This window comes from Acyrthosiphon pisum, chromosome A2 (genome assembly GCF_005508785.2).
Source record: "Acyrthosiphon pisum isolate AL4f chromosome A2, pea_aphid_22Mar2018_4r6ur, whole genome shotgun sequence".
Lineage (NCBI taxonomy): Eukaryota > Metazoa > Arthropoda > Insecta > Hemiptera > Aphididae > Acyrthosiphon > Acyrthosiphon pisum.
Window position 1 is genome coordinate 116,899,175 of NC_042495.1, and position 22,034 is coordinate 116,921,208.

Below are 22,034 nucleotides of genomic sequence, written 5' to 3' on the forward strand. Positions count from 1 at the left end.
TATAATCATTTGTAAATGATTAAAAAATTATTAATTAATAAATTTCCTTTTTTTTTGTGCATATTTTGTTGTTTTTATTGCATATTTCTCGAAATTTAAGAAAATATTATAGTGCATATTTATGCAACTTTAAGTGCTATAAAATCCCAACCCTGGTGATAAGCGTAATAATAATATTACGAACTATAGTCTATGTAATTGTGGTGTTTAAACCGTATCATATTATTAATATAATGTGATCGCATTGCGCCATACATTGTTGCCTGCAATTATAGAATATTATGTACCTAGTCCGAGTGGACCCATATGGGTTTGAAGACCACTTTCGGGTTTAGGCACAGTGTTGTGTACCTACCCGAACTGCACCTCGCGGGTTACGACAGGATTACGTGGACACCGCTCCAACACGGAACGGATAAAAATCCTCTCACCGGGGAAATCTCGTAGACAAACAATGTGTAAATAAAACAATAGGGTTTTACCTAATAAAGTAAATTGAAAACGATTCGTTATTTGTTTTGACAACGGTCGTAGTTGTATGGTTACGGTATACCCGCCGCCGCGCCGTATATTATTACAATATTATATGAGTATCGCAGCCAGTGTGATATTATATTATGCAGGGTGGACCACCGAGTGGCTCATCCTAATTTTTTTTATTTTTTTATTTTACTTACATAGTATATGTATTACATGTTTTATGTGAATTCCGATTTTCAAAATGTTTAAGTTTGCTCGATCTAAGTGAAGTTATTAAACACTCGGAATTTTTACACTGTTTATGCGATAAGTGTTCTAAGGTGATACAAACTTATATTTTTCAAATGATAGCTTCGGCCTTTTTACTGTAATTTATTACGGAGCAGATGATTTTTTTTTAGAAAATGTCGATGTACTTGTCCATCTGAATACATTTTGGAGCGAGTGGTTTTCGAGTTATTAAAATGTATGTATACTAAGCAGTAAGCATAGCATTCCTTAAAAATGGATTTACAGAAATATAAAATATCTTTAGATTTAATATTGAATTTAGTAATTATTACACTTAGTCATCGGCTTAATAGTTTACAGGAAAAATAGTGATACTTTTTCGAAATAAATAAGTTATTGGTATATCATAAATGGCAAAAAAAAATTATAGTTTGAACAAATTCATTATTAAAAGATACAATGGGGATGACTATGCTTGGTGAATCACTCTGTATAATATTAGGTATGTGAACAAGTCACACGTGCCGAGACGGTGTTTCATAAAACAGAAAGTGTATGTGTTTTGTACTCTCACGGCGTATATTTATTTAAAACTAACAATATTCTTTCGTGCTCGGTACCTACATATTATAGACAGTTTAAACTTATAGGGTTTTGGTGTCAAAAAAAAAATGGACGTTCCAAATACTTTGTAGATTAATTTTTTACCCGTGCGCGCCATTATAACATAAAAAAAAATAGTTTTGAAAAAATATGTTACAATAATAATAATAATTGACAGGTGCTTAATTTTTAATTAAAACGAAAAAAAGTGTCTTTTATAAAGCGTTTGACGTACCTAATACATTATAAATTATAATACTTATGTCTTATGTGCATTATTCGATAACGCTGATTTGAAATAATTTTCGAACGCTATTCAGTATTAAAACCGCCTTAAAATATTATTGTGTCAACCAACATAGTAATTTGAATTATTATTTTATTCATGTAAAATTTTAACGGTATTCAGTGATCTGTCGTATCTTATGGAATAAATATATAAGCTGAAAAATTATGAATTAGAAACCAAAAACACTGATTGCACGAGGTTAAAAAAATATTGGATACAAAAAACTTCTGCAGAAATTGTATAGACTAGTGCGAACTTAAGACTTGGAGGAGTATCAGCAGAGACGAAAAAATGCATAGTTAGAAATGTTGCAAAATAGTAAAAATATTAGAATTTATTCCATGAGGTAAATCAGTTTGAATCCTGCTCGGTTGGTAGCCTGATGGAAGTCTAATACAAAACGTTCTACTCGGAAATCCAACTAAAAAGTGACTTAAGAGAAGTCCTAGCCGGTCGTGAAATGATAGCGTTAGAATATTATATATATTAGAATAGAAGTCGACCGCTCAATGGAAATGGAAATTGCGAGGCCACATAGATGTTGTGAAAGGAAAAGCTCGGAGAAAGCGTGTAAAATGCATTGATGGCCTGTATTATAGCACTGGTAGTAGTAATAATAATAATAATAGTAAAAAAAAACTAGGGAAAAAAAGAAAACTGAAATTGTTGTAATTTACTGTTCAAGTATTGACATAAACTGTAATAGTATGTGGTTTTTTTTTTATAAATATGATATCTTTATGAGTACCTACAACAAGTTATGTAGGTGTTTTTATATTTTTCTCTGTTTCGTAGAGGTTCTTTGTTTAATTGTCATGCAGTCGAATCAAAACAGCTTAGTACTTAACTTATGTTTATGTGACAATATAATTTTAAATAACTCGTTTTTAAAATAAGTTATTATAATGTATGAGTATTTAAATAAGTAAGTATTCATAAGTTAAAACAGTACGAATTAAAAAAAAAGTTTTAATATTTTAATATAACTTACCAAGTAGAAATTACATGATTTTTTTAATGTACATTCTGTATATTATATTCATATTTAACTTATAATAATTATTTGTATGAAATTAATAATTTTGTCTAAAATAATTTTTTAATGTAACACAATATATTACTATATTATTAAACAAAATGTATTGGACCATACAATATTGTAGTTATAGTTTAAAACTAATAAAAAGCTTTGTGTCAAATAAACAATTTATTGACCGTTGATTTTAAGACATGACTTTGTAAATATGTTTTTATATTTTTAATTAGTTGTAAATGCCATATTTTATTTTATATTTTATATTTGTTTATAATTATGTAAAGTTATCAAATTTATACCAAAAATAAAACAATCATGGTTAGTGCGTTATTAAAACTATTTATTATCAAGAGTAAACACGTTTTAATTACAGTCCATATACTAATAATTATATTAAAACCACGACATGAGATACTAAAATATTTATATTTATTTTACGCTTCAGTCAATAATATTGAAATATGCTTTCATATGAAAAAACGAAATGCAATTGTATTAATAACATACATTTTCATCCTGGAAATTAATATAAAGTTGTGTACCTAGGTAGTTGTATTAAAATGCTATTATACTATTTCACGTTTAATCATATTATAAAGCTATAAACAACAAGGTTTAAATATTTGTGTTTTGTGGAAAAATAAAAACAACAATAGAGCAAATTAATTCCTATATTAATTAAAATGTTTAACACAAATATAGACAATAGGTAGGTACTTTACAGTTTAAAGTGTCTCTATTGGCCAGAATTATAATTATTAGGTATGTATTTATTTTTGATAAATTTTAAACTTAAATTTCCATATAAATGTAATTATAACGGCATATTATAATTTCCGAACATCAATCGTATGAATACCAATTTGCCATTGTTTCCGATACTTATCGGAATATGTCATAATTCACTCAGATTTCAAATTTTAATGGGCGTTTAATGCTTCACTAACTCCGCTAAAAATTGAATCACTATTTAACATTTTATCTAAAAATAAAACTCAAACACACCAAATTAGGTGAACTAAGCAAATATCATATAACAAGATCTCGACACGTCATATTAATATATTATTTATATTTTATTTTTCTTTACCTAATAATAATATAATATCAGCCGTTAGACGGCGTCCCGCATAGGCAATATAGGTGCTTTACCGAGTAGATTAATATTTTAAAACGTTCTAAAAACGAAATGAATTTACGATAATATTTTTGTTTTAGTTACTTTTCATTTCATAATTTGGAATTGTTATAAAATCAAGTGGTATTAAACTAACTTAACTAATAGCTAAACGGTTATCAGCCCACTAGAGAAAAAAACAAAAATATACGAAAAAAAAACTATTTAAAAAAAATTTAAATACACGAATAAAAATGATTTATTAGCTTATAATATTGTCCAATTCCATTACGGAACGTCTTAAAATCATTGCGAATATTATGTCACGGAATAAATTTTGATGTTATGTAACGGTTAACTAGACTAAGCTGATAGTATAATAAGGAATACCTGAGTCGATTAGTTTCTGTAAGAATATACAACATAATGTAACTTATAACAGACTATAACCCAGTTTTATTTTCATTTTTCAGACTTGCCTAAAGATGGTCCATACATCACTGGCGATAAGTCAATTTACCAGTTTGGTGACACGATTAATTTGAACTGCACTTCAGCCAAGTCTTACCCAGCATCCAGTCTTCATTGGTTCATAAACAACATTTCGGTAAGTAAATTACGGTCAAAAATTCTTCACGTACCTACTATATTTTTTTAAAACTTAAAACAAAAGCTGTTCAGAAGGTCAGTGGCGTATTATAATATTCGATTAAGTATGCTATACGCATTGTTAAATATTAATATTTGAAATGTTTAAACTAAAATAACTCAAGTATGGTTAGAAAAAATATATACCTATATAACAGTATTTTCAATTATTTTAATTGAAAATTAAACTAAAAGTTAAATCTTTTGACTCGTGTTCAAATAATAATGATAATAATAATCTAGAAAATAAACATAAATAAATGGTTTCCGGCGAGTTTCGTCGTATTCGATAACTGCAGCAGTAGATGCGTGTTTCTATAAAGGTCTCTGGACACCGTACGACCCTTTATGCGGTCATAATATTCCCGATATGAAATGGTCTGTTCAAAGACAGGTTATAATAATATAATGTTGTACAGTCATAAACTACGACCACCGTCCCTCCTCGTGTTCCAGACGGTGCAAGTACACGACTGTATACAGATAACATCTATATTTATAATATTAAATATACTTAGGTGTGTGTGCGTGGGTGCGTGTGTGTGTGTGTGTGTGTGCGTGTGTGTGCGCGCGCGTCTGCCAGCAAAGTACACCGGAACGAAATTACATATTTCACCGACTACATTATAAAGTCTAAATCCTCTTTTTGTGCCGTAACAATAAATTTTTTTCATTTAAAATTTCACCATTCTATATACTATTTTTCGATCAACAGAGTAGATGAACACGCAATTTATTGTTATATTTTTATCAAGTATTAATACGCCGCGATGATACGGTTTTATTTTGCTATGGATAACTAGGTACTACGCCCGCATATAAAATGTACCCACGCACAATTTAAATCTGTTTGATTTACATCATTTTGCTTCCTTGTATATCTTTTAGGGTCCTTTGACATCGATGACAGTCTATATAGGTATACTAATGAAATGGGGTAAAAATGTGATAAAAAATATTATTGTAACACGTTAATAATAACTGTAGTAAGATGTGTAGTTAGTTAGATTTATTTCGATTTATTTTCTGTTCAAGGATTTTATATAACAAATGTAATATTATATATTAGATTTAAATGTTTATTGCTTCGTAACATGTTTTACGAAAACATAAGACACATAATATTGTTTTTCTTACTCAAAAACGACGTGTTCTATCTTTTATATTTATTCGGTATACGAATAGATAAACGATATATTTGTTTTACTTCAAAAACCCAAGTCTCATATACATATATATGTGTATTATATAAATATCAGATATGTGTAAGCTGAATAAATTGTATGCAGATAAAAATAATGCTTTATTTTAACATAGCTCTTCTATATCTAATATCATACATTAATATTTATTTTATCTTTTCAACCTTTCGTATACGACGAAGATTTGCTAAAAATAACCGAACTTTATAGATAGAACATTAACAATGAGTCGTGTAGTATCCTTTCTTATCGCTATTATAATTGAAATAATATGAATTACTATAATTTGTATATAAATATGATGGATGAAGTTACTTGTAATTCGATTCTATATACGTAAAGAATTCAAACCGTATAAATTTAAAAACAAACTAATTACGTTTCACTCAGAAATGTAGGTACTTTATATTTTAGACCATAAATTAGGTAAATTAAAAATAGGTTGAATGACACTGAAACGTATAAATTATTTATAGCGGATACGCATTCCATGTCTGACGGGAGAAAATAAATAAAAAAACAAGATTACTATAAGAACGGATATTTAATGTATTAAAATTAACCATTAAAATGTCAGATCAGAACAACAAAATGTTGAACTTGTTAAACAATGTTCCATTTTAAGTGTTTAAGTTTTTTTTCTTGTTTAATGCATAACCTTTGATTACGATCCTAAAAAACGTATATAATAATAATAACTATTAATATAATGTAAAAACTTTCATTTGGTTTTGTGACTTAATAAAAATAAAATTTGAAAAGTTGTTGTCAGTTAATAAATATTTAATTTAGTTTTTACAATGGAACTTGAATAATTTTTCAAGCTTGAAAAAAATTAAGTAAGTACTTGTAATTGCATTTATTATATTATGGTAATAAATTATTATTACCTATATGGTACTTTTAACTTGACTATTATCAATATTAATAAATAGCTGTTACATATTTATTTAGAGTGAAAAAGATTTGAGTTCGAACGGTCGTATCATTATTTTAGTTAAATTAGGTTATGAAACACAATGAACGCAGAACGGAGTAGGTAGTTACTACATTTCGTTATCTATAATATTAAACGCCTTTCATCGTTAAATTAAAGAATGAGTTTTTTGTCAAGTCGTTTGGCGAGAGCTTTGTTTAATATTATTATCAAATCGTATTTACAAACGTTTAGTAGTTGGTACCTATCACCCCTGCCTATGTCTAAGTTTTATTTTGAAACTATTGCCAAACAGTCGCTGAGAAACTTACAAACAACAGCGGAACGCTCAAATTAATAACAACAACTGTATAATAATAACAACAACAATAACTACAACAACAACGACAACAACGACAGTAATATAATAGCTGCTGCTGCTGGTGCATTTCGCTTATCCGATCGTGCCTAAAGACCGTATTTCGGTTGAAACGGGAAACTGCATTGCCCGGGGCTCGGGGCGATTTAAATCTGATCCGACGTCATTCGTCCGTGCGTTTTAAAATAATAATAATAATAATACGTTTATAGCGTTTAGAGTAAAAACACATTTTTTTTTTATTTTTTTTACGACACAGACCTGGGTGCCGGATTGAACTGCTGGAGCGTTCGAAAAAGTGTACCAGATAATATATTTACGGGCGTGAAAAATAATAAAATCTTTATTTCCTCCTCTCCCCCCCCCCCTTCGTTACCGAGGCTATGTTTTCATCGACTTGCAGGTTTTATTGCCGCCGCCGCCGCCGCCGGAGACGAAAGACGACGATACGTACGGCACGATCGAGGCGCTAATGAAACCCACAACCTCGGCCGTACATAGGATTTAGGGCGGCGCCAAAGATAAATTCGAGCACAAAAAAACGGCGGCGGCCGACGAGGATTCGTTTTTCTTTCTCCGCCGCCGGCCTAAATTAATTCCGTTATACCGAGATTCCGCTGATATACACTTGCTGCAGGTGCTTAATTAATTGCTGTCCAAATAGCATATAGTGACTACATTAACGTACACAAGTGCTGCGATAGCTCGAGAATTTCCCCAAAACTCTCGATTCCTATATATATATATAAATATATATGTAGTGACTTGTGGAATGCAAACACAATAAAAAACCATTGTTTATTAGTTGAAATAGATCGTTTTCAAGCTGACGCCAAACGGTTTTAGCGAATGCGTAAATAACCCTACGACGGTCAGTGACTTTAAACATATTATTATAGGCGCCGAGCTGATTGTTGAAAATTAATTATCAAATCCATCAACTCCATTTCTATATATAATATATTGTACCGAGGCAACGGGGGAATTTTAAATTTAGTTCTTACAGGACTTGCGTCCAGAGCCGCCATGACCCGGAAGTCCTAACTGAAATTATCAACGTAGTGACGTATGATAATATTATAATAGCTGATTAAAACGTAGTTTTATCAACACTCCCGAATGTGGTGGAATAGTAGACAAAGTAAATAATATGAGTTTTATTTTTCGAAACCTAAGTATATGCTATAATATAGGTATGGAATAAAATGCTTTAATACCTATGGCGCTTAAACGTGTGTGCTTAGTCCGACCATTCATGAAGCGACAAAGCATTAGCTTCTTGAGTTGAACGAAAATCCATTTCACCACCTTATACGCGTAATCCTCTCGGGTCTAAGACACATGCGAAACGGATGAATTCCGGTCTGTTGGACTTGACAAATATTTCAAAAGCTTACACATTCATATTGGCAGAGAACTTGAAAGGCATTAGATTTTCTAGACGGACACTGTAGTATACTAGGTAGTAGTAGTAGTACTATCTCAGTTAACGAAACATATTCTTTTTTGTGAAAATATATTATTTTTTTAGCAATACATTATATATATATATAAAACAACAATATAATTTACGAAAATAAGTATTATATAATATAATTTATATTATTACGGTGTACTGTATCCCTGAGGTTATATTTTCATCACACATTTGTATTATTACTTATAAGTTATGATAAAGCTGTATATTAGATAAAATTAATTTTTTTTATTTAATTAATTACCTAACTATTTTGAAATACCAAACGCTTTTACAAAGTAATATTATATTTATAATAAATACATGAAACATGATTAAACAAAGAAATATCTTCTTTGTTAGTTGTCTAGTTGGTCTCGGTGTTTTGTAGTAAGCGTGGTTTAGAAGTTTTTTAAACCGATTTTGTAATGTAGAGCTCCTTCGGTTTTATTTAAAATATTGTTGAAGTTTCTGTAATTATCCACGATGATAGATTGAACTATCCCATGTCATTGTGGAGTCGTTTGTTTCAGATGCACCCTGGGGCTTTGAGTACTATTCTTAGGAACTTTTTTTGTAGAATTTGAAATTTTACTTTCGTCGGAGAAGCAATATCCTTGATGATCCATTGGTTGTTAGTTTGTACTAATGCTATATAATATATTTACGTATTTTCTTGTGTTAAATTATCTTGGCTTCACTTTTGGTGGGATTCAGGGTAAGTTCCCGTCTTGAGAACCACAATGGTAATTCGTTGAAAGAGTTATGTAGATATTTTATTGACAATTAGTTCAATAATATATATACCTATATAAATAAAAAAAAAATAGATAACAATAAAATTATTGTACTGATAAAACTTGCAACGTGTTCAGCAATGCTATTAACAATATTATAAATGTAATTAGGTATTTTATTTCATGTCGTCAATATGTTTATAATATTTATAATATTACTTATTCTATTATTTGATTGTACAGATTGTAAATATTTGTTTTTCTCAATAATGACAAACAAAAAGGGCATTTTATTTAAAATTGTTTGAATGTACATCCGTCATTACTATAGTCACAGAATCCGCATAATTGTATTATTCCATATTATATACATATATTGTATTATAAAAATAGTGTGATTGAATCATTTGTCATTAAAACGTAAATTTCAATATAATAATTAATCAACCACGTTTGAAAATGTATCCACCACGCTTTGATGACTGGCCAACATTATATCGATATAATTATACATAAATATAATGTATATAATATATATATAGGTATAAAGAAACGATATAATGCCATACCCCTCGTTACGCGGTGTATTGTTAACGTTCTTTTTTTCTATAATTCATAATAAAATACCCATGTGCACATGTCATTGTACCTTTAATGTATATATTATTATTATTTCATATTCTATAGTCATACATAAACATTAGATTGGTCAACTATAAATATGGAATATATTATAGTACAATATGATTGTACAGTACACATTGAAATGGTAAATTAAAATGAAATATTAATTTTTAATGTTTGTGCTTTATATCGTAGGTAGTTATTTTAAACCTTATTTATACGCGATGTAGGTAGGTACGTAGGAATGCTTGTGAATAAGAACCAATGATTTGTTGATGTATTCGAACGCGACAAAACCTATTTATCCTAGAAAAAAAATTATCAAAAATAAATCGTGCATTATTATTACGCGTTATAAATCGTGGTAATAAATGTTACTTAAATTCGACGAAAATCGATTAAAATTAAATAATAATATAATATATAATGTATTGTGTAATAGGTGCGTAATGCAATTATTATTGTGGTGATGCGCGTACAATGATTTATTTACCATTGATGATGGCTTCCGTTTAGCACAGCACTATATTATTTTTTACACCGACTACTAAATTGCTGCATAGAACGGCTTTAAGTCAGCGGTAAAAAATGTAAACAAATAAATAACTCGAGAATTTCTTAACGAGGTTGTCTTTTGCATAATGGCGCTTAAAATATGATGTGCCGGTGAAAAGGATTATTACACGCAAGCTCCATGCACGCATTTCGGTCACGGTGTGGTTTTTTTTTGTCATATAAGGGGGTACCCCATGCCAAAATCCGGTGTACGAACCGTAATTATACAGTCGAGCAAGGGTTGAAGTGAATTTGAATTTTCATCACTATAATATAATATTATTATATTATAAGAATAACTTATAATTTCCACTAGAAGGTTTACCCGCCAAATCGGATCTATGCTAAAAACCTAACGATCGTTTACCATGATTTTATGAAACCTTAAGTTCGCGGCGCTCATATCCCAGTTGGACTAAAATGCATTATCATTTTCACCATTTGTTTTTAAACTCTTAGTACCCACATAATATTTTAACGCTCATATTTATGTACAAAAACTATTAAAAAATCTGTTTATTTTTTTTTTTACATAATTGGAGAACACTCGAAATGAACCGAATAAAATATTATATTATATACCCTTTGAAGTCCAAACAAGATTTTGTTAAATTATTCAGTTTCTTTATTTAACGTATCGGTTTATTTATTTTAAGTTCAGCGGTCCAGATGTTTGGATAAGATTTTTAAGACGTTCATTACATATACATTATACATATATTATAATTTATCAGAATACCAATACAAATATTACCATAAAATACATAATCATGAATCATACATTATAATAAAAATCACTTGTCACCAATGATTTATCCCATAAATATATTTTGAAACATCAAACAGTTTATTCTCTGACATAAAACGTAACTGTATTAAAAAACAATGATGAGTTTGTTACTCAAAAACGAATGAAATAATAATGATCTGATTTGACAATCGACTAATGTACCTTACGCCATTTAAATATTTTACTAATTATAATTTCATTTAGACAGCCGCGGAATTTCATAAAGTTCTTGAACAATGTGTCGATGTCACCAAACATAACTTGAAACATATTTTCGGAGAGCCAATATTTGATAGGCAATTTTATTCATGTTTGCTAACATTACCTATTCATAACTCTCAGTAAACTATTAAAGAAAAGACGAAACTCTCCTCAAATCTTCTTTTTTTTTTAAATTTCTATTATGAATATTGCCGTTTGGGAGAATTCTGGGAGTATTCTGGGAGAAAATATCATTTCAACGCATAACACGTTATTTTTACACGATGGTTATGGCCTGTGAAATAATATTCACTTCTAACGCATGGGACATCGCCATAAGAATTTAAAGCTAAACATTTGTTTTTATTCCTATTTTTATTTGGCACCGATTGCAACGAGACTGTTCTGCATCATGATTGCTGGTGGTTTTTCGTTCAATAAAAATAACGACACTCGAGACAGTTTTACACCTAAAAGTTATTTAGACTTAAAGCATTAACGAACGCGTTCAATAAATATTATCCTTTGTCTGGGCATGTGCACGGGTATCTGCGTCGTCTCGATTAACTTGAATTTCGTTCGATGATGGATTAAGCTGATAATGAACATAATATATTATTTTAATGTGTGGGATTGTATTATAGTTATTTAAGTCATACAATATAGCTGGGTTTGATATCAGATAATGCATAAGGGAAAGCTGTTTAATAAGGCTAATAGGAGAATATTCGATTTTGATTTTGGTACCTAGGTATAGGTAGTATTATATTATATAAAACGAAATGCCGTGAGCTTTAATTCAAAAATACGTACCCAACTCCGTTTCCATTTCGTTGACACGCCCAATATAACCTTTAGTCAGTTATTATGTAATTTCAATTGGCCTAAGAGGTTTATTGACAGTTATATAATATATAACTGTATTATACCTATATATATATGCAATTGAACATTTTTCATTTTGATGGTACTCAATTTTATTGTATTTCATTATTTTATCTTTATAATAATGTACAGACTAAAGTATAAAATAAGTGTATAAATTCCTCGCTCAAACATCATCTCTTAATTTTATATTATGATAATAGTATTATGTTGGTACATTTAAACATATTCATAGATACCGTTCACAATTGTATTTAGATTATTATATTATTTTATTTCGACGATGTACAACTTTTAGTTAAGTAAACAATAAATATTAAATCACACGAAATTATATTATTTAACATTGTTATGATTATAATAATAGTACAATGTATAATGAAATCGTGAAAATGCTTTATAATAAATGTATTTTGTTAAACAGTAACAGTAAAAAAGTACAGCAACTTATTATTATTATTTTTTATCCTAGGAGGTACGCTTAAGATAATTTAATTCACTTGTAATTTAGAACAAAAAACAAAACTATAATAATGACAAAGCATTTTTTTTTTATCATATTATATTAAATTTTAATATCTTACGGATGTTGGCTATATTACGCTATAATATTTATTTTATATAGCCAATAGCTAGTATGATTTAACGATAAAAATACGTATCGTTAATTTATTATTATCACATTTATTTTTTTCGCATAAGAACCAATTAGTTTTCTTGTTATTTTGAAGAATATGTTAAAAAACTTATATACAATGCGTTTGAGAGATAAATGCCTTTTTACACGTTAAGCAAAACTTTCTATAAATATTTTACACGGAGGTAAAAATAATGATTTTTGCACGTATACGCACGTCGGATATTGTGTATAATATGTGTCGTGTTATAAATATATATTTATTATTTTTTTTTCACTTTTTAGACACAGTAAGTTCATATTATAATATGTGTGTGCGTGTGTTTCACAGGCGAGAGAAGAATCTTTGAAGAGGTACCCAGCGCAGAAACACCCTCGAGGGCTCGTGACGACAACTTTGGGGCTGCATTTACCTCTGGATGCGGAGACCGTGTTGAACGGGGCAGTGAGGGTCAGGTGTGTGGCAGTACTATCACCCGTATTGTGGACTAGTGACAACGAGAAAGTGCTGCCCAGACAGGATAAAAGAGAAGCACTCCTGCTCGGTAATAAATTACCTTTATTTATACTTCGATATATCGAATGTGAAAAAAATAATATAGCTATAGGTACTAACAGTTGTTATTGCATTTTTGAAAATCGGTTTGGAATAATTTTTAAGTGTCAAAACGATCTATTTGCTGATATTAAAAAAAGATATTACAAAAAAAGATTTTTTTTCTCGTGTTTACCTTCGCTAGCTTACGTTTTGGTTTCTATTTTAAAGACACTCGTACAGTAAATTTGCATGCTCGTCGCAAAACACAAGAAAAAATGACTTACACATTGATTAATTATTTACAATAACCGTCCAAATCACGAAATATCCAATACCGCTTAAATGTCATAACATCTTAAAAGTTGTCTTTTACACCACCATACATAATATTATTGTAGACGGCATTGTCTAACATTCGATATTATTATTGTTTTAGTTACAGGATCTTCCAACGAACGTAAATCCAACAGCGTCGTCGTGTTCCTATTTTTAATACTCATACATGTGTTTTTTTAAAACAAATTATCAATAACTAATTAAAAAATATCATATCAAAAATAATTTTACTCTAATATTTAATTTTTTTGAAAAATGTATTTTATTTGTAAATTGGATTGTATTAGATATAGTTTAACCCTATATAAATAAACATGTACTACTTGTGTTAAATATATCATGTGTTTTAAATTGCTAAATGCCTCACTTTGATCCGTTTCTCACGTTTCATAATACTTTAATGTTTAAGAAAAAAAATAACCTTATAAACCAAAGTATTTCTATAAGAGAGACAATAACTTGCAGGTGTGTAGCTAGGTATTTCCTAGGGGGATTTTATGAAAATATGTGTAAAATAAAAATTTTATATTTTATATTCAATACTTACTAAAATTTATATTTAGAACATTTATTTATATTAAATAATGGCTATATTATTGTAATACAATATGTTTTTCTCAATTTTATTAACATATACCTGCAATAAATAAACACGTTCGGTGAGGGGTGGTACCTACAATCCTCTTGCTACGCCACTGATAATTTGTGTTAGAAAATAATATTTTAGGTATCTTGAATCTTCAATGCTGGATGCAGTTCACAGACACAATATAATATACAACATTGCATAAACTCATTAAAACGTGACTAATAGGTACGATTTTTTAAAAAACAATCACATTTAAATGATATGTCATGATATTTCAGAGACGTTATAAAATAAACAAGTGTTTTATTTACCGATTTGAAACCTAGCTGACAATTGTTATCACAATAATTATTACTGTTAACGTTTCAAAAACTTATTTGATTTTTATTTACACTGGGTTGATGGCTTTCCATAACAAACATTGATACTGTTTCCATTAATTTAATGACACACAACACATCAATCACACATCAATATAATTTTGTTTTATACATATATTTACTTAATTGTGTGTTATATTATGTAAAGCTACATTCTACAATTCTACATACGCACTACAGGTTACCAAATACAATTAAAGTAATGACGTAGTGTAAAAAATTAAAGAATGTCAAATTTCAAATATTGCCAACACTAATCAATTTCATAAGTGTAGTACCGTTTTTGTTTATCATAGTCATTAATCTATACTAATGTCTAATATATAAAGAAGAACAATTGCTTGTTTGTTCGGGATAATATATGGAACAACTTAACCGATTAAAAAAAAAAAAATTACCATCAAACAGCGACACTATCCCAAGATCTATAGGCTATATTTTATCTCGATAAGCGGCCCTTAATTTTTTTATTGTAAATTTGATAATTTTGTATAGAAATAATAGAAATAATTGTATTATAATAAATAAATTTATACTACTATATAAAATTAAGGGGTTTTCTACGACCGCGCTAACCGAAAAAACTACGGAACCGATTTGACTGAATTTTTTTAGTGTTATACCCTGCAGTCGTTGAAGGTTTTAGAACCATTTTCGTAGAACCTTTATTATGTTCCAATTTTGTAACGATACAGTTTAATATTTTCACAATATTTTTTCACAAAGTTGTTCCAAATACCTTCCTGAGTGTTCCACGTCACCCGATTTTTATTTTTTTTTTTTTTGTCAGAGGGGAGGGAGAATGAAATCTATATATTATATAAAATACAAATACCACTAACTCACTGATCACTGATCGCTGTATCTCTAATTTAGAATAGTGGCTCTTCTAATACTTTCACCGTGCAATAAGAAAGGATTTTCCAAAATTCGTATTTTAAAGAGGTGCTCAAACAAGGACATTGAGGTTCATAATGGACATTTTATTTTTATTTATTAATAGTTGCCATTGGTTACAGTCTATAGTAGATATTAGTGTTGATTTATTATTGGTTGCTATTGGTTATTCGCACAGATTAGGTACAAGCTTGCATAAAATCAAATTATTGAACATTTCCTACCAAGGTGAAAGAGTTGCCCTTTGTCCGTAATCCGACGTAGTCGGATTACCTACCAGGGTGGCCGAGTTGCACTTACTGCAGCAAGTTACACCCAAAAGGAGTTGAACAATCATAATTTTTTTAAGATTTGCGATTTTTTACGGGCAACTGAGTATACGGGTTCAGCTTCAGTTATAAAAATACATTTATCATTAATACCAATAGAAACATTTCAATGAGTTTTAATTAACCGTTTTTATATTTACTTGCCAATCATATTAAACGATAAAATTTGAATAAAAAATTATACATATTATCGTTCGAAAGCGAAATATACAACCAATCATGGGTGAAGCTGTGACGGGTTGGCTAGGTTACTATTGCAATATCATGCAATATCATAATCATGATTATAAAAACTAAAACAGATATTACGATTAACATAATTTTAGATCTGTATTTTATATTTGGTCAAAACCATGAAAATTACTGCGTTAAAATCTGCACCTAATGGAGATTAGATAAAAAGATGGTAAATATAAATAATAAATAAATAAATAACATGGTCATTTTATAATAATAATAACAACAATAATAACGATAGTTAACAATTTGGTATAACTTTGAAACTTTACAGTCAGATGTATATTATAGTTTATACACTTACGTACACACCTCGCAGGATCTGCAAAATATAATAATAATTATAATAATTATAATATAACCTGACAATATACTGCTCGCATAATCACAAGCTAGTCTCACGGGCGGGATGGCTATAATATAATATAATCAAGCGTGTCCTGACTGTCTTGATCAATGTAGAGCCTAAATAATGATAGCTAGAGGCTTGCAACTTTCACGGTACCTTCGTATCAGCATGTAAATTTGCACTGAGAAAGCATTTTCCAAAATTCTCATTTTAATGTAGTGCTTACACAAGTATTTTGAGATTCAAGATGATCGATGAACAAGTTTTGACATTACACCGAATATTAAACAAAGAATCGAACAAAGTTTGAATCATAATATAATAGAGTTGGCATTTTTAACGGGCAACGAAGTGCACGGGGTTAGCTAAGTAGTACGGGGTTACCCCGCGAAATGTTTGTCACATCTCCGCTCATCTAAACTTTGAATATTTATAACTCATAAACCTCTCACCCGAAATTCGATTTGCATGTATCAAAATACTAAGAAAAATATTCTGCTTTGGAATATAAAATTAAAAGCCAATTTTGTCATTCAAAAAATTAAAAAACTTAAAAAATTATAAGGATAAAAATATTTAAAAATATAATTTTTTAAGAAAAACATTGTTTTATAAGTGACTTGAAACTATGTAAAAAAATATTTTCAAAAAAATTTACACATTTTGAAATAATGAGTTCAATGATAAAAGAATCACCCGGTATTGTGGTGACATTACAATTTCTTAGTAAGCTTTTTATCAGTGGCTGAACTTAGATAATATATACTGGATATATATACATAATAAACTTTTTTTGACGAAGTTCAAGAATATTTGACGCCCCTTCCAATCCCCCCCACCAAAAAAAAAAAAAAAAAATTAATCCGTTTTTTAATTGTTTAGTTATAATCTTTTATTTATGAACATTTTATTAAAAATACAGATAATGATAGTACATTATTTTATTTGTTGCCAAGATGTTTATCAACATACAATTGTAAACTATAAAACAAATTACAAAAATGAATAGTTATCATTGATTGACAAATTGAGTAAATTACGCTATATGACCGTATCATGCAATGCAAAAAGTCCAAGTACTTACTTAAACAAATTCTAAAAAAAATTTATTTATATAATATACACCGGTACTTGGTCACCCCTTAAATGTATCGAAAATTAGCCATCTTGGGTAAATGTCACCGCCCCCCTCCCTTAAATACAGCACTGGCTATGTATATATAACTCGTAGTCTACGTTTGAAGCCGATTTGTTCAGCCCGTTGAATTTATTGCACACAGGAACTGGGTAACATAATTGCGGTTATGTTTTGTGCATGTGCAGTGGTTTTGAGCATACACAGTGGCGAGGTCGGGGACAGTTAACGTGCTTCAAGGTTTAAAATCATAGCTCTATGAGTCAATATGTATTATCTAAGTTTTAATGAAAGGATTTTATCACGACCTAACAGATAAAAATATGTATTGTTAGTGGCTGATATTTGTATTATATAATATTATGTTATTTCAATCCAATTACTATTTTTTATTATGCGTCTAATGTGTTGAAGCGAACTCGAATGAGTTCAGTTGTTGATTACAATTTTCTTGTTATTGTGCGAGAGGTGAGAACAAACACAGACACCAAAATATGCAAAATTTAACGTACAATAGATGTTACTATAATATATTTTTATGACAATGAAATACTAATATTATTAGTACCTGAGTTACACTTCTTAGTCACAGGTACGTCATCAGGGCAAATCCGGCCTTAACCACCGGTCGGTTCAGTCGATCCCGCGTCACTATGTAAGGCTGAAAAGTTTCGAAAATGTTCAAATGAAACTTTTCAAGAAATTTGAAAAGTCTCAAAAGTTGTTGAAATGAAATTTTTAAAGTTTCAAGGTTGTTGAAATGAAAAGTTTTTAAACTTTTTATCAACTGTCAAAGAGTGATGGATACTATTATTAAAGTATTAATTTTATTTTAATAAATACATCGATAAGTGATAACAGCTAATAAATCACTATTATATAATTTGGTATGGCGATGAGAAGACGTAAAAAATTTTAATTGCGGAACAGGTATACAAATCAAATTAAAGGTCTAAAAGAGCAAAATTAAAAGTTAAAATATTTTTTGTCGATATGTTTCATGAAGACGTTAAAAGTTTTTGAAAGGTTTTATTGAGCCAGTATAAAAACATGACATTTTACATATTATTCACCCGTGATAGTCGTCCTAGTCGCGCTTTTAGTGACGTCCCGAAGTGCGGCGGTTGACGAGGAGCGTACTCGTACTCGGCGAGTGTACTTTATATTCGCTACTTCCACGACGATATATACATAAAATAAATATTATATCGGTTAAAAATTACCGATACAATATTGCACACACGGTCTATTCTGCACTGACTATCGTTACACACACTGCCATTGATTTCGCACAAAACACCATATTATCCACTATTATTATGTGAATTTATAATTTATTTATAAATTCCAAGTTTTAAGTATAGTCATAGTATAAATTAAAATACACTTATTTACCGCAGAGTTATAATATAATACTATATTATACTCTAGTAATCCATAGGTGCGTTTAATCTATATATTATATTGAATAAGCTCCTACTGCAAAAAAATATTTGCATTTTTTGTGATAATTACTATGTGTATATAATATTATAACATACAATATACATAACTAGGTTTGTTTGATACTTTTTATCATCAATCATTTTTTATTTAAGTCATCGTTATTTACATTTAAACTTTAAATTGTCAACATTATAATATCATATAATGTTACCTATGTCTTACCCTTTACCCGTAGAATATTTATAATAAATTATCAAAGGTATTTTTTTTTTGTAACGGCTGAAAAAATAGCAAGCCAAGATTATCACAACAATAGTTTCAAAAAGAAGTAATTTAATACGGAAGTACTCAACAAATTGTATCTTATTGTATCTTCAACTGTTGAATCTAGAATATGAGATATCCGATTTCTGAGAACATCAAGGATGCATCCAAGAGCAATTTTCTATAACATTCAAATGTATTTTTACTTCATATAAGTTTTCGTTTCTTAGTACTCATCTTTATTACTTGGAGTATTCCTAGAATTATCCAAACTTACTGCTTGACGAGCCGTGAATAAAATAATCTAAAATAGAAATATTATCTGTTCGACTGAATCACGTTCGTGTTACATTATTACTATAGAAATATAGAAAGTTTTAATGGTTGTTAAATATTACCGTAGACACTAATCTTTCTAAAAAGCTTGGCTATGTCTTGTATTATTGTCAACGAGCATAATAATATATTAATATGATGCCATCACGATGAACACCTATACCACGGTTTGACTAAAAAATATATAACTACGAATACAATTTGAGGTAGAAAAATAGATGATAATTTATTGGCACGTAGTATCATCGATGCCGGATGTAGTATTTTACTGTTCTGATCAATATGACGTATCCTATGCCATAATAACATATTATTCATAAGATTTACACGGTGAGAGTGTACACAGACCAGAGGTGTGTACACCAAACAACGTTTCGAATATCAATAGTAGGTAAGTACATTTACATTTCACATCTACTGCGAAAAACATTTAATATCGTCAACTACATAACCCTTGTAAAATACTAAGTTATCCACCCTCGTTTACCAGTAGGTGTGGCTACCTATTTAACTATCCGTTTTACATTTACACGCGCTGTTATATTCGGTACAAACAATGATAACTACACCGATCCCTGCACACTAAAACGGTGTAATAAGAACCCCGGCGACTACTGGACATACAATCTAAGGGACTATTTAATACGGCGTACACGAAATTAAATATATTTGATGTACTCATCTATACGCACTTAAAATTATATGTTTTTAAAGTGTTATTTACAGATCAAGTGGGTTTTCTTCGCACTAAACGCATACAGCAGTCACGCATTTTTTAAACTCTGAATAAAAAAAAAAACAAAGCTCTTAGAATATTAGAATAAACTTTGGTATCGAATTTGTTAGTCAAATCATTTTGAACGTTTAAAAGCCGTCTATATATTTGTATAAGAAAACGTGAGTTGGGATCCAAAAAAAATATTTCCCTTCTAGGAAATTAAATATTTTCATTAAAAAGGCAAACACATTATTTCGAACATGTATTTCAATACCTATATCGAATGATTTGCCAAAAACGAATTTGAAATGTAAATTTATATTTTTGTTTCAGCTTGGTCAATCCAAAAATAATTTAAATATTTATGAGTCCTAATCGAAATAAGTTAGAACTGTATGGCTATAATATTATGTTATTATTATTGCCGTAGATAATATATAATTGTATGTATGCATTTATATGTCTACAAAGTATACCTACATACAATTTCACTTTATAATAATATCAAAATAAATTGATGACATTTAAATTTAAAAAAAAAATGAAATATAGGTGGCATCAGATTGTTATGCATTTTATAGATTTAATGGTGAGCATGACATGTAAAGTATGAACGAACTTAGGCATAAGACAGTAACTATAGTAATAAAATACTAAAATGTCGAGTTGTATTGTACACCGATCAGAAGTTAAAAGTAGCTGCAGTACTCGCAATAACAGTTTATAATGATTAGTGTGAGTTTCGAATAACTGATTATAAATAGTTTTTAGAGCGTAATTTATATAAATACAAAATAAGTATTATGTATATTATATTATACCACTCTATACCAGTGTACGTATATTCAAATAATTGTTTCCGTTTATGAATAATGTAGAATTAAAATATCAAGTTTTAATGATTATAATTTACCTAATGGCATTTGAAGTCATAAACTTTTGCCTACTGCATTATTTTTGTTTAACCGAGTAATTCATTAGTGAAAAGGGGGCATAAAACGTATTATGTTTTAAAATCCTTGAGTATTTTTCTTTTTTTACAAAACTTAACGCAAAATAATTTAAGATTACTGAACTTTTGAATCAGACGGATTTGTTCACAACTTTATAATTTAATTTACAATTTTTCAAATGATACCTATGTGGCACAATACATTTGTATTTATTACGGGCAATATTATTCTAATTAAATATATTTTATGTACAAAACTGAAATTGAATTATAACTGAACACTATTAAACAATTTAGCAATATAAGATTATTATGATATGATATTATATGTATTATATAAAACCATCAGACTCATCGTAGACATACATATATATAGTATAAGTCATGTAATGTATAGATTAGTAGTTTTTAGATTTTTTTTTTTTAATTTATAAAATAAATTTACAGATATTACAGTTAAAAATCGAAACTTTCATAATGGCACGTCTAAGAACAATAAATCACAAGAACAACTATATGAACATGACGACAGTCCAGCGAAAGCTTTTCGTAAAATAATATGAAAGTCCAGGATTTTGTTGTTTTTCACTCCGTATATAACATCCACGTATATAACATCGTTATAAAATATCGTCAAAAAAAATATTTTAGTTATATAACGTATAATATATCGAATTCAAGGTTTGGTATTCTGTCGTATCATAAATTATAATGATTGGCATTAATTTAAAATTTAAATGCT

General features: G+C 29.0%; 1 protein-coding gene across 3 annotated transcripts in view; it reads left to right on the forward strand.

The window, feature by feature from the left end:
• The window catches only part of LOC100163710 (beat protein-like), an 86,118-nt gene extending 72,106 nt beyond the window's left edge, over positions 1–14,012 (forward strand). For 2 of the 3 annotated variants that reach the window (XM_008185905.3, XM_016805272.1), the window contains 3 exons: positions 4,230–4,363; positions 13,118–13,331; positions 13,761–14,012. In XM_008185905.3, coding sequence (XP_008184127.1) covers positions 4,230–4,363; positions 13,118–13,331; positions 13,761–13,840 — 428 coding nt within the window. In that variant the 3' untranslated portion in view covers positions 13,841–14,012. 3 annotated transcript variants of the gene reach the window in all.
• Positions 14,013–22,034: the final 8,022 nt, after the last annotated feature.